The sequence below is a fragment of the Rissa tridactyla genome, chromosome 21 (assembly GCF_028500815.1).
Source record: "Rissa tridactyla isolate bRisTri1 chromosome 21, bRisTri1.patW.cur.20221130, whole genome shotgun sequence".
NCBI lineage: Eukaryota > Metazoa > Chordata > Aves > Charadriiformes > Laridae > Rissa > Rissa tridactyla.
This window is the reverse complement of record NC_071486.1, coordinates 2,390,545-2,416,282: the sequence shown is the minus strand read 5'-3', so window position 1 is coordinate 2,416,282 and position 25,738 is coordinate 2,390,545. Positions and strand designations below refer to the sequence as shown.

The 25,738-nt window shown below is 50.3% G+C and overlaps 1 protein-coding gene across 1 annotated transcript; it reads left to right on the top strand.

Moving 5' to 3' along the window:
• The first annotated feature begins 160 nt into the window (after nucleotides 1-160).
• Nucleotides 161-23,379, top strand: BRPF3 (bromodomain and PHD finger containing 3). Its single transcript, XM_054181174.1, has 13 exons — nucleotides 161-232; nucleotides 412-1,814; nucleotides 2,875-3,031; nucleotides 4,489-4,620; nucleotides 5,902-6,030; nucleotides 6,409-6,721; nucleotides 7,798-8,064; nucleotides 8,231-8,734; nucleotides 11,117-11,210; nucleotides 13,448-13,545; nucleotides 15,439-15,536; nucleotides 17,525-17,679; nucleotides 21,146-23,379. Exons 1-13 carry the CDS (start codon nucleotides 230-232, stop codon nucleotides 21,327-21,329), a joined length of 3,537 nt encoding a protein of 1,178 aa, XP_054037149.1. The 5' UTR covers nucleotides 161-229; the 3' UTR covers nucleotides 21,330-23,379.
• Nucleotides 23,380-25,738: the final 2,359 nt, after the last annotated feature.

Genomic DNA, 25,738 nt, shown 5'->3' with positions numbered 1-25,738 from the left:
TGTGAACTTAGTATGTGAACGGTGTGAGCCGATGTGATAAGTGTTTGTTTGAATTTTGGGGGATCTGAATGGTTTCCTGAGCTGAAAGCCCAGCAGACTCTTTGGATGCTACGCTTAAAATATATTTTGTCTCTTCTCATCCAGTGGTATGGGGGTATATACAACTCCTGGCACGTAAATAGAGAAGGTTGGAGGGTGCTGTGCATTGCTGTGATACACATTGCAAGAAATGGTTGGTATATCCATTACCTTATTGTGTGTAAGAAGGTGAAGAGGCCTCAGCAAGCCTGAAGTTGCTGGAGTCTCTAGTAGAAATGTTGGTCTATTGCAACGCTGAGTGAGTTTTTGAATTTGTACTGCTCCTTGCTTGTCTCCTTGGCTTACACTGTCCTCTGTCCTGTTTTGTTACAGGGTCTCTGGACCGCAGCGATGAGGAAGCCTCGGAGGAGGTCCCGGCAGAACTTGGAGGGGAGACGTTCTCCCTCGCCCTACAGCCTCAAGTGCTCACCGACTCGCGAGACCCTGACATATGCTCAGGCCCAGCGGATCGTGGAAGTAGACATCGATGGGCGCCTTCATCGCATCAGCATCTATGATCCCTTAAAAATCATCACAGAAGATGAGCTGATGGCCCAGGACATCACAGAGTGCAACAGCAACAAGGAAAACAGCGAGCAGCCCCTTTTCCCTTCCAAATCTAAGAAAACACCTTCCAAAGGCAAGAAGAAAGAGCCCTGCTCCAAACACGCGCCAGGGACGTCTTTACACTTGCCCCAGCCCAACTTCCGTGTGGTGGACTTCTTCAGCCAGCCAGATGCCCCTCCTCTCCCTGCCGCCTACTACCGGTACATTGAAAAGCCTCCTGAGGACCTGGATGTAGAGGTGGAGTATGACATGGATGAGGAGGACCTGGCGTGGCTGGAAATGGTCAACGAGAAGAGAAGGGACGATGGTTACGGGACAGTTTCTGCTGACACTTTTGAGCTGCTGGTGGACCGGTTGGAAAAGGAGTCGTACCTTGAGAGCCGGAATAATGGGGCTCAGCAGTCCCTCATTGATGAGGATGCCTTCTGCTGCGTCTGCATGGACGATGAGTGTCACAACAGCAACGTCATCCTGTTCTGTGATATCTGCAATCTGGCCGTGCACCAGGAGTGTTACGGCGTGCCCTATATCCCCGAGGGGCAGTGGCTTTGCCGCTGCTGCTTACAGTCCCCTTCTCGCCCTGTGGATTGTGTCCTTTGCCCAAACAAAGGTGGAGCCTTCAAGCAGACCAGCGATGGCCGCTGGGCTCACGTGGTTTGTGCCATCTGGATCCCAGAGGTCTGCTTTGCAAACACTGTGTTCCTGGAGCCCATTGAAGGGATAAATGACATCCCCCCGGCTCGGTGGAAGCTCACATGCTATATCTGCAAGCAGAAGGGCATGGGAGCTGCTATCCAATGCCACAAGGTGAACTGTTACACTGCCTTCCACGTCACCTGTGCCCAGCGGGCTGGTCTCTTCATGAAGATAGAACCCATGCGGGAGACCAGCATCAACGGCACAACGTTCACCGTGCGCAAGACTGCCTATTGTGAGAGTCATTCCCCACCTGGGATGGTGAAAAAAGGGGCTCCAGCTGCTGGTGGTGAGGGGCGGGAGGACACTGTGAAGGAGGAGGGAGAGGAGGAAGCCAATTCTGGCCCTCCCAAAGGGTCTCTGAAAAAGAACCAAGTGAAATTGAAGCAGAAGATCAAAAAAGAGCCTGGTGACGTGACCAACGGGCGTTCGTCTGTGCCCATGGTGACAGTCGCACAAATTCCCTCTTACAGGTGAGTGTTGTAGGCAGATGGGAAGGAGCTGGACAGCTGGAACTGGACAGAGTCTGTTTTGAGGACTCAGTCCCTCTTGTTGTTGAACTTGGAAGCGCTGTCTCCGGTCAAGACCTAGCAATAACCGTGTTCAAAGCGTGCTCTGCAGAATCCTCCCTGACTCATGTTCTTCCACATGGGTGTCACTGGCACACCGGTTTTGCTGCTTTGCCAAGCAGTCATCCCGAACTGTCATGTAACGCAGAATCCGTGGTGGTCCCTAACAGCAAACACCCATCCAGCATCCGAATTTACATAGATGGCTGTAAAGGTGTGTTTGAAATACTTCAGGCATTACAAGTTGGCAGGCAGATAGGGGTCATCCTGCTGTTATTTTTTTTAAATCTCATTTCATAGTTTTTTAATTCCTCGTTTTATTACAGAACATATCAAACTTGTCAGTGTTGCAAACAGCTTTGAATTTGGCTGTGTATTTTTTTTTCTCCCGGCTCTCTCTCACGCAGAACTAGGTAGTGCTGGATTTTCGTTTGGTGCCTGAGGAAGCGTGGTGACGTGTTGCCGGTATTTTAACAGATAAGCTTTGAAAAACTGATGATAAGGCACCACATAAAATCTAACGAATGGTTTGAAAAGGTTAAAATAGGTGCTGTGTTATTCGTGGACTCCTGTCACGTTGGTTTCCCAAACTTCAGCTTAATAACATCGGACTTAAATGACCCCCAGGAGAATTCTTGACACTGAAAGTAGTTTTGAAGTTAAGGCTGGGCGCTGAATCGGTGATTGCGTACTTTGTGCTGTGGTAAGTGCTTGGTGAGAACCTCCAGCTGAGCTGCTTCTAAAGTAAGGATATATTGTGTAAAGTAGGCACGTATCGTGTAAAGTAGGCACGTATGTCTTTGTGGTGGGTAGATCCCAGTTCGTTCCAGTTGCACGCATAGCTCAGAGCGTGCGTTGACACAACACTGCAAAGCTTCGTCGGGAAACCTGCTGCCATTGCCAGTGTCCGCAGAGTCATGATTGCGTCGCAGTTGGTTCCATGACACCTCTTTGCTTCCTTCAGGCTGAACAAAATCTGCAGCGGCCTCTCCCTCCAGAGGAAGAACCAGTTCATGCAGAGGCTCCACAACTACTGGCTGCTGAAGCGGCAGGCGAGGAACGGCGTGCCCCTGATCCGGCGCCTGCACTCGCACCTCCAGTCCCAGAGGAACGCGGAGCAGGTACTGGTCCCCAGCTGAACCTGCAGGGAAGGACGGAGAGCTTGCATCCCGGGGGGAGATGCGCTTGATGCATGGCTGGGAAGGGGAGTGAGGGTGAAAGGATCAGAGAGTGACCTGATTTCACTCTCTTTTGGTTTGCTCGTGGTATGCTCATGCCTGAAAGCTTAGTTGTCAGCGGGATATCCATTGTGCCACGAGAATCGGTGTTGAGGAGCCAGCAGGTAAGAGTTTTCCCCCTGAGTCAGGAGAGCCAGGGTTGTGCCAGGGTGTGATGGGCCCTTGGTGGATTGATCTCTTAGATGAATCATAAAGCCACGTTCCTCACGAGTGATTAAAGATCCCCTCCTCGGGAAAATGGGTGTTAGCTCCAGAGTCTTGGCCAAATTCCAGTTTGGGTCATTCTTCCTGCTGCTTCAATTTCCGACCCTCCCATGCACATTCATATGGAAGTTTAGATATAATCATCAGCTCGGGACTCCTGTGCTTCCTCCTCTGAGCTGACGTCCAGAGTCACTCGATGCTGATGAACAGCACCGCGTTTGGCACAAGAAGCAGTTGAAGTAATGAAGCAGCCGGACTCTACCCTCTAACGCAGCCTGTCCGTAGGCATCGTGCACATTGTGCACGTATGTTTTTACCGTAGCTGGAGGAATTTATAGGCTTTTGGTTTGTATGAAGACTGCTCTGAGGGATTAATAAAAATATTTCCCACTCATCAGTCTGGTGCTTGGGGAAGTGCAGCATTTCCTTGGTGTATTAAGTTGGCAATTTACCATAAGTTCTTAAAAACAAATGTCCTATAAATATAAACCATCAAGATCTTATGAAGCAGTTGTCCTCTCTTGGCAATCAGGCGAAAGTGTATGCACTTCAGCTATATCCTCCAAACCATTTGAAAAGCTACAGATTTAGGAGAGGAGGGATGATTGCGTTGCGGAGCCACTGAACTGTGTCTTGGAAGGTGTGAGCTCATCTCCCAGCGTTGGCTGTTCCATTGTGTTTTGGCGAATCTCTTTCTGTGGCTCTGTTTCTTATTGGTTACGAAGAGGATAATAATAGCTCTTTTCTCCCATGCTTTTGCTCGCCTTGCCTTTATACTCTAAACGCTTTGGGCTGCCTCTTCGATGCACAGCAGCCAACAGAAAGGATTTCCAGTCTCTCTAATGAACATGGGTGTAAAAGCAGGGAGGGTGTAAATGAGCATGGAATGAAGCGTGTTAACAGAGTGTAGCTACAGTAGGATTTAGGCCTAACTTCACAGATAAGATAAAATCCAGAAAGGCTGATGCTGTGTTTGTTAGACAGCTAAATGCCGTGGGAAGGAGACATAGTCTGAACAAGAGACAAGTAGAGAGGAGGAAGACTATGAGAGCAATTCACAGGGGATGCCTAGAAGGAGGAGGGAGCGCAGGAAGCCAGTCATGTTTTTCATCTCACCCCACTGTTCTGTCCTGCAGAAGGAGCAGGACGAGAAGACCAGTGCAGTGAAGGAAGAGCTGAAGTACTGGCAAAAACTGCGGCATGACTTGGAGCGGGCACGGCTGCTCATCGAGCTCATCCGTAAGAGGGAAAAACTCAAACGGGAGCAGGTGGGTAGTTTTGGCTGGCAAGTTGCTGCCCTTCGCTTCGGTCCCATGGGAGCACCCTCTGCTGCAGGAGGCAGAGGAGGAACACGACAGTTTTTCTTGATCCTTTTCCTCTTTTCGTAGAGTTTGACTTCTGGATGTGCAGAGCAGCCGTCTCTCCCTGTGTCAGTCACGGGCTCGTGCTGCTCAGCCTCTGCCCTCAGAACCAGGGCTGGGTTCTGTTTGCTTTTGATATCTTGGTATACCTGTAGTGCAGTTGGCTAAATCCATAAAAGCTTGTTGAAACTACGGTGTGCTTTATAAAAGGATAAGGCTGTCTAGTTGGAGCTCTGTCCTAGCCCAGCATTCAGCTGAAGGATGCTCCAGAGTCCTCAGTCTTTGTTTGGGTTCTTTGCTGTTTTGGGGGAAGAGCGTGGTCTTTATATCCATCTTCCTTCATTCTCTTATTGATGCTGTCTTGTTGCTGAGCACATCAAATACGGTTTGTTTTATGTAAACAGACGTGCTTTCCTTCGCTACTGAAGTGGTTGATTTAATGACATAATGAGTGATTATAAGATCAAAGACATTAAAATGTTAAAGGAGAAAGAAATACTTCTATCCTGTTCCAGTCTCCTTTGAATAGAGTTTCAGTGTGAGAGATCAAACCAGTGCTACAACTTGTTTGCTCGAAATCAGATGGTATTAGAGACTTCATAAAGGATGTAAGAAACTGTGTTAGGAATTTGCAAACGTCTAACCACTGTTGTTATTTGGCTTCTGCCTTAAAGTGTGAGCGCTTATATCTTAAACTTTGTTTATGCTCTGTAGTCTAATTATGGATCTTGTTGTTCATGTAAATGCCTACATACTTTTAACTTTTGTATAATGTTGCTAATTGGCATAATGATATCTTGAGGCAGGGAGTTCTACAGGATAATTTACCAGGCATGAAAAGCTTCTTCCTGTTTTCATTTTTAGTGGTATTATCTTTTAATTTTATGGGGTTTTCTCTTGTTTTGGCTTTGTGAGATCGGATAAACAGGAGTTCCCCACACAAAAGGGTTGGACTGCGCAGTTAAACTCTGCAAAGTGCTGTCTGCTAATGTGCCTCCTGCGCGTGGAGGGGACAGGGTGTTTGCCAGAAATTCTTCAGCAGTGACTCTACCACACCAGTGGTGTGATGACCTGAGGTTTCCATCACTGAGTAGAGCTGGGGTGATGAATCAGGGGAAGCCGGAGGGAGACACCACTCACATCGCCTGTCCTCGACAACTGTGCTCATCGCTGTTTTCCCCTTCCCAGGTGAAGGTTCAGCAGGCTGCTATGGAGCTACAGCTGACCCCTTTCAATGTACTTCTGCGCACGACGCTGGACCTGCTGCAGGAGAAGGATGCTGCCCAGATCTTCGCAGAGCCTGTCAACCTGAATGAGGCAAGTCTCTTTCCTAGAGGCGTCTAACGGGTTGTAGATGAGGTATTGCTGGGCAGAAGCTCGTGTGCTGTCGTAACCCTGGAAGCACAAACCACCTTATCCCAAGCTGCTGGTGGACTAAAGAGTATCTCAAAGAGGACTCACAATGTGGGTATCCTTCCAGGCCGAAAAAGGGTATTGTTTTCTGGAAGCTTCAGCACGTCTCAGACAAGTAACGTTTTGCAGAGCCAGGATGTGTCTGCCTTGACTGGGTGACACAGAAATGAACTGCTGGCACTGCCCCTTGCCGGTGGAAAGGGCGTTACGAGTGCTTATGATGGATGCGCTCTAGTTGGCTAGTAAATGGTTTTTGTAATTGTACAGGTTTTATATGTTTAGGTTCCAGATTACCTGGAATTCATTTCCAACCCAATGGATTTTTCCACCATGAGGCGGAAGCTGGAGTCCCACCTCTACCGAACATTGGATGAGTTTGAGGAAGACTTTAACCTTATAGTTACCAACTGCATGAGGTATAATGCTAAAGACACGATTTTCCACCGAGCAGCTGTCCGGCTCAGAGACCTCGGAGGAGCGATATTGCGTCATGCGCGGCGGCAGGCTGAAAACATTGGCTTTGACACTGATGTGGGGATTCACCTGCCCGAGTCACCCAAAACCAAGGACTTTTACCGCTTTTCTTGGGAGGATGGTGAGTATTTAGTAACCTTTTATTTTCAGGCAGATCATAACCGTGTTCTTTGTTCTGAGCATGTCACTCAGCCTGCATGAGAATCGTAGCCATCGTTCAGCATACAAGAATTTTTCTATCCGTCTGTTTATCTAAGCATTTATCCAACTCCTCCGTAGCCTCCAAGAGCAGGATTTCAAGTGAGCTGAGCACTCCGAGCTCGGGGCAGCTTAGCTCCAGCTCTCGTAGTGCGTGTCTGCCCCAGAAGAGCCTCATGACTGCCCATGCTCTTTGATTTGTGCCATGGCTGTAGTACAAACTTGGGATTTTAAAGAACGGTGCAAAGGTGGATCTAGGATTTTTTGCTCTGAGGAAGGCTCGTCCATTTCATTGTAAATTGGCAAGTTATAGAGCAAATGTGTTAGATGGAGCATGGAATGGGTGATATGGGGTTAAGGTACTGGATCCCAAGCGGTCCTCCTAGCTGAGGCTTTCCATTCACAACAGGAATTCCCGTAGCTGTCTTGAGGTGCAGCTCCAAAGCGTTGGTTGAATAACTTGGCTAAACTTAGTACAGAATACTGCTGCCATCCAGCACACAGAGCTCCCAGACTGCGGTCCGTTTTCTAAACGTTGCAGCCCTCTTGGATGCCAATGAAATGAAATTTGTATTGGTGTGCGGTAGCAGAGCCCTCGGCTGTCTGCCCTGCTCCCGCGGATGCCAGCCCTGCAGCAGAGCCAGAAGAATATGGTGAACATTTTATGTTTTGGGCAATTCTGTTTGTGGTCTGTTCTCGTCATTTAACCTGGCAATGAAATAGGTTTCTGCCAAGGACCTGGAGTGCGAGCTGGGTGCAGACACGTGTCCTTTCACTGTTGCCTCTGGGACAGTAATGGCAATTGGAGGGTAGTGCAAGTTAAATCAGCTGCTTTTTACCCAAAGGAAGTCAGAGCTCCAAGGTTAACAATTCCTAAATCCCTGAACTAAAACAGTTGGTTCACGAATAGCAGTGGGAATGAGGCGTAGCAATGGTCCCAAATGCGTCTTCAAGAAGCCTTGCTCCTTCCCTTCACTGCTACACTCTCTTTTGATGCAGTGGATAACATCCTCCTCCCAGAGAACCGGGCTCACCTCTCCTTGGAGGCCCAGCTGAAGGAGCTGCTGGAGAAGCTGGACATGGTGAGCACCGTGCGGTCCAGTGGCGCCCGGACACGACGCGTTCGGCTCCTGAGACGGGAGATCAACTCCATTCGGCAGAAGCTGGCCCAGCAGCAGAACAAGACCATGCCCAACGGGGAGCCTGTGCCGCAGGAAGAGGGGCTGGATAAATCCTCAAGGGAAGGGGATGAGGAAGAGGATAAAGGTGAGAGGCTGCAGCAGGATTTTAGCTCCAGCTCGCCTAGTGCATGTCAACAGTCAGCACCTGCTGCTTCTCCTGTCTGTGGCCCCGATGAAACATGGGAATTGCTGTTGGGAATTTTGGGAATACCTCTTTCTAAAATGTTCAAGCAGATTCTTTATTCCTTTAGGAGATGATGCCAAGCCCCCGCACCCTCCGACCTTGGAGCCCACAGGACCTGCACCCTCCCTCTCAGAGCTGGACTCTCTGCAGGACCCTCCGACGCTCAAACCCATCAGTGAAAGCAAATCCTTGAATGAGCTGCAGAAGAGGGTGATGTCGGACAGGGAGCTCTTCGACAAGAAGGCGCTGCAACGGGAGAGCCAAGCTTTCCAGCGCCTGCTCAGCGACAATGGCCTCAACGGACTGGCCTTGCCGCCTGCAGACACCCCTGCCAGCCCCCCTTTCAGCGGCGTGGGCCGACGGACATCTGTCCTTTTTAAAAAAGCTAAGAATGGGGTGAAGCTGCAAAGAGGCCTGGACTGCTCCCTGGAGAACGGGGAGGACCACGGGCAGAGCGGGCAGCTTTCGCCCTCCCGCCCTGACAGGGAACGACAAGCTCGGAAGCGGCCGCAGAGCAGGACCTGCAGCGAGAGCGATGGAGAGAAGTCACCCAGGGAAGCCGGACAGAGAGGTAATTCCTTGGGATTTCTCTTCCTTCTGTACCCTTGGAAAGTGAGATGGAGCTGAGGGAGTGGGAGTCCTGGGATCGAGTAAAGACATCTACATCTAAACTACTCACCTGAAAATTGCTTTATGTTTGGAGGAGACATAGTCGCTGTAGCCAGAGGTGCCTGGTGAACGCTTCATCTCTTCGACACGTTTCTAAAATAGCACAGACAAGACACGTCCATAATGAGTTGTACCTCTGGAGTTTCTGGTAACTTCTTTCAGCTCTAGAAAACTCCATTTTAGACATATAAAGGTACCAAGATAAAGCCCAGGGAAGTCACAAGTAATTCTTCCCTTTACCAGTCAGCGGGGTTGCTGTAAGAGAGAGTTTGCCATTTTTTGCAGGGCAAGCCAACACGCCCAGCTGCTTGCGGAGCTGTTGAATGGCTTGGCTGGAGACTCCGGGGTCTCCAGTAAGGGCTGAGAAGTGTTGGTATTCCTGCCCTCGTGGAAGGGTTTGCATTGGCTCGGGCGCTCCTAGGAGTGAGAGTTTCCTGCTACAGAAATGGTGCAATCAGTTGGAAGCGTGCGGTGGACCAGTAACACAGCGCCTGTGTGAGATGAGATGTTAAACGTTGCTTTTACATCAGCTCTACCCTCAGTTCTGGGATTTAAATAAAATTAGTGGGAATACCGAGGAGGTTGCTTTTCAAATTAGGTCTACAAATGAGAATAAGCAGCTGAGGTGAAATTTGGAAAGGCACGAGGTGAAAAGGAACATCTGAGTGACGACAATGTGATTTCTTTTTAATTCTGTGTTAACGGCCATCATCGCGCAGTTCCCATCCGCAAGGCTGGACTTAGCCCATACCTCAAATACTATCTTAAAGTTATTTGGCTGTCAGAAGGTTGCTGGCAAACTGAGAGTGGGAGGAAAGCACTGGAACGTGGGAACTGATTTACCAGGACAGATGAAAGGAAACGCAAATGACTTCCCCAAAGAAAGGCAGGTAGTTGAGAGACTCGCCATCATCATCTGCCAGTAGTTAAAGCAGAGAAGAGTTGCCCACATGGATACAGGTCAGAATGAGGGCTTGAAATTAAAAAAGGGAACATACAGGCAGGGTGCTGGAAAATCGCTGATAAGCAGGCAGTGACATTTCTCCTCTGCTGAAGCAGCACTGGTGGTTTTTTCCTATGATTTGCAGCGCTGCTTTTGTGATTCGGCTCCTTCCACTGTTTCAAACACAACGGATTTCTCCTAACGGGAGGGAGTGTCTGGTGTGCCGAATCTGTGTTACCGCAGGAGCAGGTCGGCATGGTCGGGATTGTCAGAACAAGGTGTTTCCCCGAAATGTGCTCCTTGTGGCCATTCCATATTTACAGCTGGAAACACAATAGTGGCCTTGGTGTCAGTTTTCCCTTTGTATGGCTGATGGGCTTTTGATGAGCCCACGGGGAACCTGGGGGCGATGGGTCCCTGGGTGGGGGAAGGCCATGGTCGTCTGCCTTCCCCTGCCTGCTCTGGGCTTGGGGATGCTCTCGGGGGTCATTCCCTGTCCACCCCTGTCTGGCACTGGTCATGGATCTTGTCTAAGCTCGGGGATGATCCCAGCTCTCTGTGTAGGTATCCCTCAAGTGTGCAGAGCAGTAAACCTGGCAGGGGAGGGAAGATCTCCAGCACCGTGGGCGTCTGGGGCAAAGAAGTGCAGTATTCCATTTATGGCTACGGGGCAAAGAAGTGAAATATTCCACTTACAGCTATAGTGACATTTGCACTGGCTAGAGAGGAAGGTGGTGGGGAGCCGCCTTCTACCCAGGGGGAATTTGCTTCCTCAGCGTCTGCTCTGTCTGCTGGAAAATCTCATTTCCAGCTGTGGAAGCAATGAGTTTTTCCTAGAGCAGTTTTCTCTCAGCAAGGAACCTGTAACCGAATAAGCTGTGGTTTTATGTGCCTGCTCCCATGGGCAGGGACCAGCCCAGCAGCCGGAACCGGGGTGAGGTAGGGAGAAGTCCGTGGCAGTCAGCATGGAACCTCCATGTCCGTTTCAAACGACACTTGAAGCCAGATGAGCAAGTGGTTCATTTCCTGGCCTCTGGCCTTGCCCAGTGAGCCGGACACCGCGTGGAGCTCTCCTATACCATCCCCGGGCACTTCTCCAGCACTTGCTTCTTCAAAGACAGCCTTATTTTTCATGTGTCGGGGGTAGAAATAACTTTTATTAGTCACTCTTGGTTGCAGCTGAGTCTGGGGAGCTCTGCACAGGGAGTTCCTTCTCTGGTTGAAGTTCTCGGCATCTTTGTGGCTGTGAGTCATGGGACACTGACCCTACCTGAGCCTTGGTAGCATCTCTGTGTCTTGCTGTTGCTCCTTTGGGCTGATTCTCATTTGTTTCCTCAGCAGGAGTGACTAACGGCTTCGCCAAGCACGCAGAAAGCAGCTCTGACTCGGAGTGCAGCTCTAGCCTGGGCGGTGGGCTGGCGTTTGAAGCCTGCAGGTAAGTGCCCCGTGTAAAACCGTTCCCCAGAACACCTTCTGTGTCTGGATTAATCTGCCTGGTTTTATCATTCCACTTCTTTGTCGAAACCAGCCCAAACTGTTACTTATTTTGTGTGCTGACCCTGAGGACAAAAAGCTTCTCAGGTTCCACCCCGTCCTCTTAAGCAATGGGTCCCAAAGCAGCGCTTGATACCCAAAAGCAGATGCGTATCTGTTACCCTTCTGTTTCTTAATACATACACATCCTCTCGCTGATGCATGCCTTCTTGCAATTCTTGAGAGCCAAAGCTAGTAAAACCTTGAACTCAAATGTCCATCCCAGCACCGCGGGTGAATCTGAACTTCTGTCTCCTACTGAATTGCTGCTTTCTTCCTCTTGGAGGTTTAAAAGCAGAACTGGGCACTTCAGACAGGACTGAGCAGACTTAGAGCAAAGGTGTCGTCTTTCGGTCAGAAGCAGCGGGCACACATGGGTACCGTATCTATTTTCTGGTCTTACCTACCCACCCAGGCCTCCTGTCACTGACTGAAATCATTTCACAGCCCTTTCACTGCACGGTAAAACCTGTGTTTATGCCAGAATCACATTTGTGTGAGTAGCAGGCTGAGAACGTTTGACCTTGATGGCTAAGATCGTCCAGGACAGGCAGAATCAAGACTTCCTTAGTTGATATTCTTACTAATATTTTCAGTGCCTTCAACATGTCGCTGCCCTCTGCTTGTCTTTGATGACCCATCACTAGTGAAATACGTTCAGGCATTTTATGCTTCCTCCCGATGCAATGTGCTCGGTTAGTCCTGTAAGACCTCGAGCTTGCAGGGTCAGTCGGGCTCTTAAAATCGTAAATCTCCCCATGCACACCCGCTCTCAGGACCGACGCTATGATTTAGAACTAGTAGCTGAGTAACACATTATTCTGCAGCAGGGTTGAATCCCAGGAGCGTTTTTTAAATGAAAACTTCGCTCTGCTATGCAGAGTGATCCTAAATGTTAGCTGTCAAAAGAGGTGTGTAATTTTGCGGTTGTAGCTAAGGTTTTGATTCGTGTTTCCATTATAAATCTGCTTGCAAAGGTTTTTGTGCCCATGACAAAGGGCAAGGCCCTGGGTTTGGAGGAGCAATTTAGGTGTGAGGGCTTTTCCCTGCGTCAGAGTGATCCTGCCTCCGCAGTCAGGTTCTGGGCAGCCCGAGGGAAACACGTAGTGCCCCAGTAAATTGTTTCCCTTAGGAATAAATGAGTTCCCTTAGAACATGCCGAGCCCCTTGGAGGCACAGGACCTCCACTTCTTCTCTGAGATGGGACACCCACCCACTTCTTCATCTCTCCCCTCTCCTCTGGGCTGTGTGCCCGGATCTTCAGCTCGGTCATTGCCTCGAGTCACGCCGAAACCCTTCATGGGCTGAGGATGCTCTCGGAACAGGAGCAGGAGCCAGAAGCTCCCTTTCAAACCATGTCTTGGCCTCATGGGCCCCACCACATTTGCCTCCGCTTCCCCAGCTGGAAGCGAGGGAGACAAATCTGAATTCACAGGGGAGCGTGGGGACTTGTTAGTTGATGTTTGTATAGTTCTTTGAAGATGAAAAGTGCGATGCAAGTGCTTATTACAATAATTGCAAGCAATTCACGCAGCAAAAATTACATTAGAGCTGTGTGACACCCACAAAACAAGGAATTAAAAACGAGCTGGTGTCTCATGGATAACTTGTGCAATTATTCTATTTAGGAACGGCTCTGTTTACTGCTTTTGTCTCCACTCTTTTTGAGCACCAAATTTATTCAGAATGGGCCGGTTCTTAGAAAATTGTAAATAAATAACAAAAAGGAATGGATTACAATGAGTGAAAAAATATGATTGCTTGAGGTGGAGGTAGTCCCTTTTCTGAAGTGTTTGTAGCGATGAGGTAAAAGGACGTTCAGGACGTGGGCTGATAGAGTCCAGTTGCGTATATGCTCTCCAGCATGAAGTCTTTGCTGGGTTTCTTCCTTATCGCTTGGTTTCCATTAGGCCTTTTTCATTGCTCATGGCAAAGCTGGGTGATGTCCAGTGTACTTGCACCACAAGGGACGTATTGATTGACATTTTGCTCAAGTATTCAGTCTTCTTGTCATGTCGAGGGTGCCGCAGCACAGTAATTTTGCATTCTAAACAGAGCTGAGGAATCCATTTACTTGGCTTTGTTTTCAAGGGCAATCCATTTTCTCCTAATACCTGCTTTTCCGTATCTTTCTAACAGTGGTTTGATGCCTCCCAAGCGAAGTCGAGGGAAGCCGGCTCTTTCCCGGGTGCCCTTCTTGGAAGGTGTGAACGGAGACTCCGATTACAGCAGCTCAGGTGAGCACGGCGGCGCAGCAGCCCCACTTTGGGGAGCACCCTGCTCCCGTCCCGCCACACTGCAGGGCTGACACCCATCTGAACCAGGGGGAGCAGGACACAGTGCACGCCAGGAACCAGTCCTGCATGGACTATCCATGCTGCTGACCCCCCCATGTGTTATTACCTGCTTTTTTACAAATTCACGTTATTGCATAAAAGGTTTTTCCTGCTTTTGCTGCCTGCCTGTGCCCTCTGTTGCCCTCAGGTGGGTGCGTTCTGTAGGTCTGGTGTGTGTGACGTCCCTGGCACTGTCTTCTCCTGATTTTGGGACTACTTCTCTCTAATGACAATACAAACAGCAAATCGTAATTATAAGAAGGGTCTCTCTGGAGATGACTTCCTAGCTGTTGCCTCTTGTATTGCCGTCGTTGCTTCCAAGCTCTTCGTAACAAAGTCGTCTTTGTCAGACTGTGCTATACATGAGTAAAATTGAGTAACGCTCCTCTAATACTACCCAAGGCACTACACCAGTCTTCACATAACCAGATTCTTGTCTTCCTTACGGTGTGTCAGTGATAGAGTCATTGCAGGTTTATGCTGAAATCAGAATTCAGCTTTGAGTCCCTGGAACGCCTGTTCCCTTCTGCACAGTTCCCGTGCGCTGGCTCCCTGGGAACCGTTATTATCCCGGCGCCCGCGCGCTCAGCAATCTGCTTCGGGGATAAGCTCGCAGAGCAGGGCTGGGACCGGGAGAATTAGAATCAGTGGGACAATTCTGTGGTTTTGAAAGTCATTTCATTAATGGAAGAATACATCTGTGGAGAAGCAGATCAGATCCGTCTTGGCAGGGCGCTCGTTTGGGTTGTACGCAGCCTTTTCTAGATTCAGTCTGACTTCTGGTAAAGCGTTTGAGCATTCCCGGCCCGAGAGCAAGCACTACTTGCTGTAAAATCCACGTTAATGAAGATAATTACTCCGTTTCCAGGGGCAGAAGCTGGCAGATGAGTTATTCATGTCTTGAAAGGATCTTTTGCAATACTTCTGACTTCATGTTGAAGAAATTGATGGCTAATAGACTTCTGTCAACTAGAACCAGGCATTTCCTGCAGGGATCAAATAGCCCCAAAGTCTACGGCACCGGAGGAGTCTAGATATTTGTATTTAGGAGGAATAAAAAGGAGCTCTCTGAACAGTGGTCCAGATTAATCTCAGATACAGCTTCATCAGTTGCACTGAGGATGGATTTGGCTTGGTGGAGCCTAATGGACCAAATTCATCTCTTGTATACCCATTTGATTTCAGTGATAGAGCAGCTGTTCACCCCAGAACTGAATGGGATGAATATTTCCATATTAAAGAGTTCATCTGAAGCTGCATGCATGCATAGACTTAGACCCGTGATTTAGGAGATTGTGGCTTTATTTTAATGCCGAACACGGCTGTGCTGAGAGAGCACACAGGAGGCTGGGCATTCGCTGTGGCCCGGCTAGATCTCATTGCACATTAAATTTTATCGTAAACTTATTACAGATGAGGTGTGTGTCTTATCTCCTCTGGATTGGATACCCAACGCAGATACGTACAAACAATAAGTGGCTTTCGATTTCGTTCTAGATCTTGATTAAATGGCCTGGAATTATGCATTTGTGCACGCAGTAATGATTAAATGTGTGTTCCTGTGTGACGAATAACTGTATAATAGGTTTGCTATGAAAAAAAGGTGAAATTCCAGCTTTCTGCTTGCTGAGGAAGCAAATAGGTTAAAAAAAGTAAAACAAATATTGGCAGTATGTTTTCAGTACGGCAGTAGTTCGTCTGTGTCTGGGTTAGATGACGCTGTGGTTTCTCGTGTTACCGTAACCCCCTTGCAAAGACTCGCCCTCCAAAGCCGTGTCTCCTTCTGTCCCTTAGGCAGGACTCTCCTGATGTCCCTTGAGAGTCAGGCTGAGCTGGAGCCCCTGGAGCTCGTGTGGGCCAAGTGCCGTGGCTATCCCTCCTACCCTGCCTTGGTAAGTACCCCCTTGCTCTCACCATCGGTACCCGCGGCGCAGGTAGCCCGGAACACAGCGCTGATGTGCAGTGTAACCAGACAGAAAAGGGAAACTTCCCAAAATCATCCAATGTGTCCTTTTTAATATTTTTTTTTTTTTCAACCCCTTTGCACGGTTAATTTTCCCTGCGCTCATTGTTTCGGAGCATTGCAGAGGATTCATAAAACATTGTTCTCTTGGGGCCAGGGATAGGAGGAGATCTTTCCTCTCCTCTCCCGTTCACTCTGCGGGTATGGGGAAAGTAATCGGTACCGCTGGCATGAGAAGACCTAAATTTTACAAAGGCAGGCACCAGGTTCCACTGGTGTCTAACTGCCTCCACATTTTCCTCTATAGTGAGTACAACTCCATACGTAGGTGCCCAACTGGCCTTGTGATGTATATATCCTCTTGCAATAACCATATGTTTGATTTAAATATGAGAATATCCGCATGTGTTTGCACCCAGTCCTTTGAGCGCTATTTCCTTGAGATTTATCCGTCTTTGGATATTTGACTATTAATGTGACATCCTTAAACCTGGCTTCAGTGAGCACCACAGGCGGTTCCAAAGCAAGACATGACACGCAGTCACTGCTGGGAAGCGCCAGTACCGCCGCGGGCTTTTAAGTGCTTGTTAAGTTATCAACAGAGATTGCTGAAGTAAAACTATAAACTAGAGCATGAGGTCGGCTGACTGTGTTTTGTTATTTCTGCCGCTTTTAAATATATTCCTTGAGACGTGGCTCTTCCTGCCGTCTCTGCTCCGTGTAATTTCTGCATGGCTGCAGCCATCCCCTCGAGTGCCTTCGTGGTTGGGATCGCCAAGAGAGACGGCGCTCGTGACTGCTGAGGAGCTGTAGGGGGTGAAACCAATGTGGTCAGCGCGGAGATTACACGGATCCCTACATCCAGGCAGCAGAGCTGTGAAACCAGCCGTAAGCTGACCCAGCGTGTCCGCCCGGCCGTGGCTGAGCGCACTTCTGATGCCGTCAAAAAGGGCAGATTGGGCTAAAAGAGTGACCCTCGGCCGTGCTCTGACTAAGTGGGAGCCCAGAGGGGAGATCTGCTAGCCGTGTTGGCCAGCCAAAGCATTTTTAGATCTTTGTGTGGCTACAGCCAAAGTTAAACTGTGCTTTAGCGTGGCCTTAAATGGTGAGATTGTCCCCAAAAAAGACGGGTTTTTATAGCATTCTTTTGCCGTAGTGAAGTGTCTTAATAAATTCCTCCAGCTGGCCAATGTCGAAGCCAAACTGCATTTTCAAGCCCTTAGGAGCCAAGGTCAGGAGTCAAAGAGGACTAGACCGAGCGTTACATCCACCCTGTGCTGTTTCGTTCTCCTGTGATCCCGTAGCACGAATGTTGGACGCTGACATTTCTGCTCGATACGGGGAGAATCGATGCATCCGTTGTTACTTCTCTCCAAAATGACCATAGTCTGCGTTCCCCGAACCTGATAAAGCTGGCACTGCCTGGCCCCTCTCCAAACACTGGGCCCGATTCTGCTCTAATAGCAGCATAAATCTGAGCGGCGCCGCTGAAGGCAACGGAATCGCGGCAGAGCGGAGCTGTTGGAAAATCGCGTTGTGCCTGCTGAGGACAGCGGTGGTGTTACATGCCTTGTACAAGTTAGGAGTGAGGGAAGGAAATCCTTTGCTGAACACAAAAATACCGAGTTTGTAGTAAATTACCGATTCGTGTGAACGCATCTACATCCACGCAGAGCCACCTATTGATATCCTTTCCTTTTTTTATGATTGGGTGCTCGGCCTTTGGACTGAATGGACTGAAAGCTTCAAGGGCAGGAAAATTGCTTAAAAATTGCCGCTGAGACGGAGCTAGCAATTTTTTTTACCCATCCTAATTGTCCAGCTCGGGTAGACTGAAAGAACAGGAAAAAAAAATAATGCATTCTCTGCGGTACTTGAAGGATTCTGTGCTTAAATATCCTTTCCCTGTGCCACTAGATAATCGACCCCAAGATGCCGCGCGAGGGTTTGCTGCACAATGGGGTCCCCATCCCCGTCCCACCCATGGACGTGTTGAAGCTGGGGGAGCAGAGGCAGACAGAGGCAGGAGAAAAGCTCTTCCTTGTCCTTTTCTTTGACAACAAGAGAACCTGGTGAGTGTGTGCGGACGGACAGGCGGGGATCTGCGGTGAGGGCGATGGCGGAGAGGGGAGATTTAACGTGCTCTTTGGGGAGCATGCAGGAATTATGGTGATTATCTTACGTGCAAATTGGAGAATTTAAATATTGCAGCAGCCAAGAAGAGTCTAACTGAGGAAGCCAGCCTGCTGGCCCAAAGCATGACATCTGAGTGTTCCACTTCCACGGTGGGGTCACCCTTCCACCCACTTCCACCCCTTCGCCCAGGGGTCACATCACCACAAAAATACCGAGGCACGCAAAGAGCTAATTTAGTCGTCAAAATCTGCAGCAAATTAGCGAAAGCGTTTGACTTTAAAACACCAGCAGACTGAGCAGCCAGTTCCGCTGCTGCGCGGAAGATTTGCCAAAAATCTCCAGGGTAACGTTTTCGGAAAGCTGGGTTTATTCCATATTTAGACTTGCCTGATTTTTCAGAGGGGCCGAATCCCCGCAGTTTTCAAATCAAGGTATTTGTTTCAGACGGAAGATGTAGGTGTGAGCACCTGGTTCAGGGCAAGTGAAATATCTCAAGGCCTTTTACTGTTCTGTCTTGGACAGACTGAATCTGCTGATTTTAGCATCAGTGGCTGACCACGCTCACGTGGTAACAGCAACCCAGGCAGATACAATAAGCCACAAACCAGTGAAGTGCCTCAAAAACGAGCAATAAGGCTTTGAAATCCATGTGTGAAACAGTGGGAAACTTAGAAAATTGGAACGTTATGCTGGGAGAGGTGAGTCGCCGTAACGAGGCAGGCGGCCGCACGCTGAACCCGCCGGATTATTTAACCAGCAAACGCCGCGTGGGAACACGGACCAAACAAATAAATTGTCACACAGGACGGAATCCCCGTGCGCGGCTGGGATCGCAGCTCCGGAGAGTTTATGCTGCGGACAAAGAGGATGCTGGGCTGTTGGGGTGCACATGGAGGAGGGAATGGGCTTGCCTCTTCTGCTGCCGCCTCTGTAAAATAAGGTATCGAGTTTAAAAAGGAGCCTCGCGGTGCTTTGAGAGCCCTTCTCCTCCTTGTTCTCCCTGGAAGGGGGTTGAGTGAGGATGCGGCCAGGCAGCCCTGGCAGAGGCAGCGTCTCCCGTGCGAGCAGGGAAGGGCGAGGGGCTGGAGGAGGAGGTGAGCGTTGCCCAGAGGCTGGGTCGCGGCTGGAGGGAAGGTGCACCACGGGGAGAGAGCAGAGCCAAAGGCAGCAGGGGGAAGCAGCAAGGGAGAGTGGTTCCCCCTACATTTTGGGGCCGCTGCAGTGTTTTATGCCGTTCAAAGAGACGGAGGCAAGGTGCAACACAGACGAAGGAAAAGCCTGTGCCGTCTTCTGGGGAAGCTGAGGCGGGGATTGCGTTTACATCACTCGATGATTATTTTTGTGTCCTCTGGGGAAAAGAGGTGCCAAGAGACACACTCCTGAGGTTTTTTTATTAGTACACTGCACTGTTTCACTGCCTCTGATTACCAGAAGCGCTTGATGCAGGGCACGTTCTTCAAAGAGGTACTAATGATTTTCAGCTGAAAAATCGATGGCAGCGCCACGCTTCCTGCTGCTGTAATCATCGGTTTTGAAAAATCTAAATCCAAACTTGTAATTGAAACTACCTTCCCAATAAAAATCAGCATTTCCTCGGCTTTGCCCTGCTCTTGTTGAAAACAAGCTCCGGTAGATGTTTATACGTTTAAGTGGCCACTTAGATCCTTGTTTGCAGTTTGTGGGAAGCTAAGGCCCCTCAGGAAAGTCCCAAAAACCCCTCTTAGTGCCAGATCCAGCTTCTGCTGACTTCAGTGATGCTGCGGAAGGGTCACAAAGACTGACGCTGGTCCCTTGTCTTGGTGGTGAAGACAAGCTGAGCTGCCCGGGGTTGCCCGTGTGCTAGCAGTGGCCGAGCTTTAACTCCTGGGGGCTGGGCTTCGTTAGGAAAGGTGGCTAGCGTGTTTCTGAGTGCGCTAGTCAACCTGGGCTAATGACTGCACAGCAAAAACTTGCTATAGAAAAGGCACTTGCAATTTAGGTCATCAGTTGGTTGGGGTCAACTTGGGCTTGGGATGTGTCTACTGGAAGCTGCCTGTTTCGGGATGATACTCAGATAGTTGTAGGCACCCAAACGCTCGTGCTTACAGCCTCTTGGAACAAGGCAGAGCTTTCTCGGGGATAAAAACTTACTTTCCACCATGGAAGTCCCTGTGTTTGCTGCTCTGTGGAACGCAGGAGTTTCCAAGTTTCCCCTGGAGCTCAGAGGAGTGTTGAAAGCCTTGAGTAAGGACTCCAAGGAGAGAAAAATCTGTGCTCATGCAGGAAGGCATTTTGGCCACAGGTCGTTCTTCCGTGTCAAATGCATTTAAACGTTTGTAGCATCATTGGAAGGTCCCGCACCTGGGTCATGGCAATCCCAGGCACAAATCCAGGCTGGGCGGAGAATGGCTGGAGAGCAGCCCTGAGGAGAAGGACTTGGGGGCGTTGGTGGAGGAGAAGCTCAACATGAGCTGGCAACGTGCACTTACAGCCCAGAAACCCCCCGCAGCCTGGGCTGCATCAAAAGAAGCGTGGCCAGCAGGTCCAGGGAGGTGATTCTGCCCCTCTGCTCCGCTCTGGTGAGACCCCACCTGGAGCACTGCGTCCAGCTCTGGAGTCCTCACCACAACAAGGACATGGAGCTGTTGGAGCGGGGCCGGAGGAGGCCCCGGAGCTGCTGGGAGGGCTGGAGCCCCTCTGCTGTGGGGACAGGCTGAGAGAGCTGGGGGGGTTCAGCCTGGAGAAGAGAAGGCTCCGGGGAGACCTTCTAGTCCCTAAAGGGAGCTACAGGAAGGATGGGGAGGGACTCTGGATCAGGGAGCGTAATGATAGGACACGGGGTAACGGCCTCAAACTGCAAGAGGGGAGATTGAGATGGGATCTGAGGAAGGAATTCTTTGCTGTGAGGGCGGTGAGCCCCTGGCCCAGGTTGCCCAGAGAAGCTGTGGCTGCCCCATCCCTGGAGGGGTTCAAGGCCAGGTTGGACGGGGCTTGGAGCAACCTGGGCTGGTGGGAGGTGTCCCTGCCCAGGGCAGGGGCTTGGAACTAGACGATCTTTAAGGTCCCTCCAACCCGAACCATTCTGTGATCATTGTGGGGTGTTAATTATATAAACAAATAGATGACACGAGTGTAGCTGCTCCTGGGGAGGAGATGACAATCGGTGACTAATCGCTGCTGAGAGACGTGGGGAAAGCTTGAGGAGCTGGAGTGCTTGGCCACGTCTTGGAAACTCTTGGGACAAACTCCTTGGCCTGTGGCAGCCCCTATAAGAGCCAGGGACGTGGGAGCGGTCAGCCTCCTGCAGGGGAACGTAGCGTAGCGTTGCGAGGGCAAGAGGCCTCCAGGTATTTGCTCTTCTTTCCCTGTTTCCCCACTCGATGCCCTCGGTGACGGGGTTTTGCGCTCTCCTTTCTCTCGCAGGCAGTGGCTTCCGCGTGACAAAGTCTATCCCCTCGGCGTGGACGACACAGTGGACAAGTTAAAGATGATGGAAGGCCGAAAAACCAGCATCCGCAAGTCTGTGCAGGTGGCCTACGACCGAGCCATGATTCACATGAGCCGCGTGCGGGGAGATCATCCCTTCGTTACGTCCAATTACCTGTAAGGGCTCGGGGTGGCGGCTCCTCCTTTGCTTCCAGACCCGGCGCTCGCCGCCTCGACGGAGCGGCCCGTCCTCGTGCGCTGACCGGCCGGGGGACGCCGAGCCCAGCGGCTGTCAGCGCTCCTCCGAAGTACCCTGAAATGTGCCAAAAAAAAAAAAACCTGTCCGGCTTCTTCCTGAATGTGTCTCGCCGAAGAGCTGGCAGGAGGTGAAATGTACAGTCCGCAGGGCCAGGAGCGGGGAGGTAGCTGGGAAAAGCTGCCGGGAGCCCAGGTGAGCTGATGCGGCGAGCAGAGGGCGGCACGCGGATGTTGAGACCTCGCGCACCCTCCCTCGCCCCTGCCTGTCCCCCGCCACGGCTGGGGGGGCGCGTTTTGAAGTCGTCAGCCAGCCCCGAGTGATTCCCGGGAACCTGTCGCCGCTGTAACCGAACCAGGATCCTTTAGGGAAATCCCAACTGGACTTTCTTGTGCCAAATTTACCCTAACCGTCATTGGCCTTTTTCATTTTGTTTTTTTTTTTTTTTTTTTTTAAATGACGTTATTGATTGTCGCATCGCATTAAAAGGAGAAAAAAAAAAAAAAAAAAAAGAAGAAAAAATCGTAGCTGGGAGTTTGTGTTACGATTTTCCTGCCTACGTACGTAGCGTTTTCCCGTTGGGTTCCTCTCGTTGCGTTCAGGAAAGCTTGAGATATTTTGGTGACCTCCCCCGCTGCTGCGCACACCTGACGTGCACAGATGCACAGAGCTTTAAATACAAAAAAAAAAAGCAAATTACCTGATTTTGCGTGTGTGCGCGCACGCGCGCGTGTGTACGTCCTAGACATTTATTTGGTAGTTTCACATTTAAATTCTGATTTCTGTGACCGTGCTTGTTCCAGTAACGTTTGGTATCAGGGTTTAGTATAGCAGTGAGTCTAAGCAAAGATAACTTCCTTTTTTTTGTTTGTTTTTTACGAAGCAAAACTCATTTTGGAGGTGTCTGAGGGGCTGGAGCAGCTCTGCGGGCACCGCGGTTGATCAGGGTTGGAGGGAGAGGCATCTTTTGCCTTGGTTTACGCGCATTCGGTGTAAGGCTCCTCTGCTTTTCTTCCCTTTATTTTCTGCCTCTCCGACGTTTTCCGCTGGCTCGGTTGGGCTTGAATCCAAGCGCTAAGTAGAGCACACGACCGTTTTGCCTTTTCGCCTTCTCCCCGCACCACGCGGATCCGTTCCCCGGTGCCGGAGGTGGGGGGTGTCTCCAGCGTTGTCATCCGTTAAAACCCGGTAAACCCGGCTCTGCAGACAATCCCTGCGTTATTTTGGTTTTTTTGGGGGGGGGGGTTGTGTTGCAAAAACTGATGTTTGGAAACTTGACGACAAAACCCTTTTCTATTAGCCAAGGACTTTATGATTTCTCGGGATCTCTTCTGTTGTCTCTCCCTTTTTTCGCTTTCCCCGTTTGAAGAACCAAAGGCGCAGAGCAAGATTGTAGAGTGAATATCACCATTTCGCTTTTTAACTCAATATTTTTTTATTATTTTAACTTTTTCATACTGAAGAGAATGTGGGGGTCAAAATAATTAATAATAATAATAATTAATAATAATAATAATAATGAATAGTGGGGAGTAATCACTGCCATTTCTACTTGGTCTACTTTTTTAAAAATACCACTTCTTATACATTGGGACGCGGAACCACACTTGAAGGAAGAGTCCTGTAACATATAGAGGTGGGGCATAGGGTTTTGTAAAAATAATAATAATAATAATAATAATAAAATGCCTACGGAGTGTGGCTAGGGAAGGACGTTGTGTACATAGTTGTAAAATATGGTTCTAAATTATTTAGACCTACTGTCACCGTTCTTGAAGTCCTCAGTTGTGTTGCTGGGTCTTTTATATGCACACCGTGTCATTTATTTCCAGGGACGTAACACTTTTCCGGGTGGTAGCTCAGCTGTGGACTTTGTGACCTGTGTATATGTTTTTAAGATCTTGGGATTTGGGGTTTTGTTTTCGGGTTTGGGTTTTTTTTTTTTGTGGGTTTTTTTTTTTTTTTTTTTTTTTTGGTTCGGTTTGGGTTTGTTGGGGGTTTTTGGTTGGGTTTTTTTTTGTTGTTTGTTTTTTTTTTTTTTTTTTTAAATGACATTTTAGAGTTTGAATTGGCTGATATCCTGCTGTTGCTACGGGACCTAAACGTGACTGTCAGTCTGCTGTAAAGCACAGATCGCTCTATTTATTGTAGAAAGTGAGTTTATTTGCTTTCTAGAATTGTTTATATCAGATGGTATAAGAGAGGTAATAAGAAAATCTATGCTTGTAAAGAGAAAGAAAAAAAAAAAAGCTAATTTTACCTACTATAATCTGACTGTCTGAGACTATATTTTCTCTCTGAGAAATAAATGTTCTAATGTATTAAAAAAAAAAAAAAAAAAAAAAAAGAGTCCTTCCTTCCTAGTGTTGTCCTGAGGATGTCTCTTACCAGGGTGGTGTTTATTGGTCCCAGTTGTCCCGGATGCGGGCGCGAAGCGGTTGGGAAGAGCAGGGACAGGGACGGGACAGCAGAGGGGTTTCTTGTGCTGCCTCGAGCATCTCCCGGAGGTGAGTGTGTTCCCTGGGCGATGGGGCCTGGGGCCGGGTGCTGCAGGATGGGCTCCCGCCTGGCTGTGGGGGGGGTGGCCAAGAGTCCCAAAGGGATGGGAATTGGGAATTCGGGGCTGTGGGCAGGGGGGTTTGGGCAGGTGGAGAGGAGCCGAGCTGTGCAGAGGTCCCCGGCTCCTGGCTGGGGCGTGTTTCTCATCTTGGCAGGGCTCTGTTGTCCATCTTGTCCATGTTGTCCATGCTTGGCATGGAGCTGTTGGAGCGGGGCCGGAGGAGGCCCCGGAGCTGCTGGGAGGGCTGGAGCCCCTCTGCTGTGGGGACAGGCTGAGAGAGCTGGGGGGGTTCAGCCTGGAGAAGAGAAGGCTCCGGGGAGACCTTCCAGCCCCTTCCAGTCCCTAAAGGGGCTCCAGGAAAGCTGGGGAGGGACTCTGGAGCAGGGAGGGGAGCCATGGGACGAGGGGGGACGGGTTTAAACTGGAAGAGGGGAGATTTAGATGAGATCCGGGGAAGAAATTCTTGGCTGTGAGGGCGGTGAGCCCCTGGCCCAGGTTGCCCAGAGAAGCTGTGGCTGCCCCATCCCTGGAGGGGTTCAAGGCCAGGTTGGACGGGGCTTGGAGCAACCTGGGCTGGTGGGGGGTGTCCCTGCCCAGGGTGGCTCCCTGCCGCGTTTGCTCCATCCCAGACAGGACCTGCAGCTCCTAAAACCCAGGGGAAAACCCCGTTGCTGGTGAGTCCTGGCCCCCGCCCCGGGCTGGCAGGGCAGGAGGTGACGCTGAGCCTCCTGCAGATGCAGCGATGCAGCCTGGCCACCCCCCAGTGCCACCGGCCCCAGGGACACTCCGGTCCCCTCCCCGCAGGGACCCAACAGTTCGCCCGGAGCCACGCTGATGTTTCCAGGCCGGGAGGAGAAATCCCAGGGCGTGATGGAGCCGCATCCCCGGTTGCCCCAGGACGGGGATGCTCAGCATCTTGCAGGACCGGGGGCACCGTCACCCCCGGCTGTGACAGCCTCCATCGCCGAAGGACGGCAGGGGACTCCATCCGAGTTGCTGCAGGATCCGTCCTGCTCAGGGCAGGCACTCCAAAACCCGGACCAGCTCCCACCAGTGCTGGGGCCAGAAACAACCCCGATGGGCTCCCTGATTTAACTGCTCCGCAAAGCCGGGGGGCTGTGGGGAGCAGAGCCCAGGAGGGGTGTCCAGGGCTGGGGCCGGGGGGGGGGTGACTTGGTGCTGGGGACACGGCTGTGATGGGACACAAACCTGGACGGGGACAGGGGCTGCGTGGCCCCGGTGGGACCTGGAGGAGCCGGAGAGCCAGCCCTCCGCAATCCATTAAAACAAAGCCTGGGCAGCCAGCGCAGGGCATTAGCGTCGCACAGAACTAATTCTATTTGTTCCATGCGCTTGAACTTTAATTAATAGGGGATAGAAGGCGACTTGGCGGGGGGGGGGGGGGTTAAATGTTTGTCCTCCCATAAGCTGCTCCGACCAACAGCAAACTCGGACACCACCGAGTCCCCCAGCACAACAGAAAGGGGAGAACATCCCCCTCCTTTTACAGGTGGGGAAACTGAGGCACCGGGGGGGGGGGTGTGTGTGTGTGTGTGTGTAACGAACTTGCCCAAAGCCCCTCATGAGGCCAAACAAGGACTCACCGCCCCCAGCCCCCCCGCAAACTCTTGCCCCACCACGCCGTTCAGCTGTTGGTTTTGGCTTTTGCTGCTTTTTTTTTTTTTTTTTTCTTTTTAATTTGTCACGTTGAACTAAGGACCGCCAGGTCTGTCTCTCGGAGGAAACAACAAAAGGCACACACAGAAATAAAATA

Bases quoted from the DNA above. Each gene is read 5' to 3' on its own strand.
- BRPF3 (XM_054181174.1), top strand. The intron at 6,722-7,797 runs GTGAGTATTTAG...CTTTTGATGCAG, and splicing joins CCGCTTTTCTTGGGAGGATG to TGGATAACATCCTCCTCCCA. The intron at 11,211-13,447 runs GTAAGTGCCCCG...TCTTTCTAACAG, and splicing joins CTGGCGTTTGAAGCCTGCAG to TGGTTTGATGCCTCCCAAGC.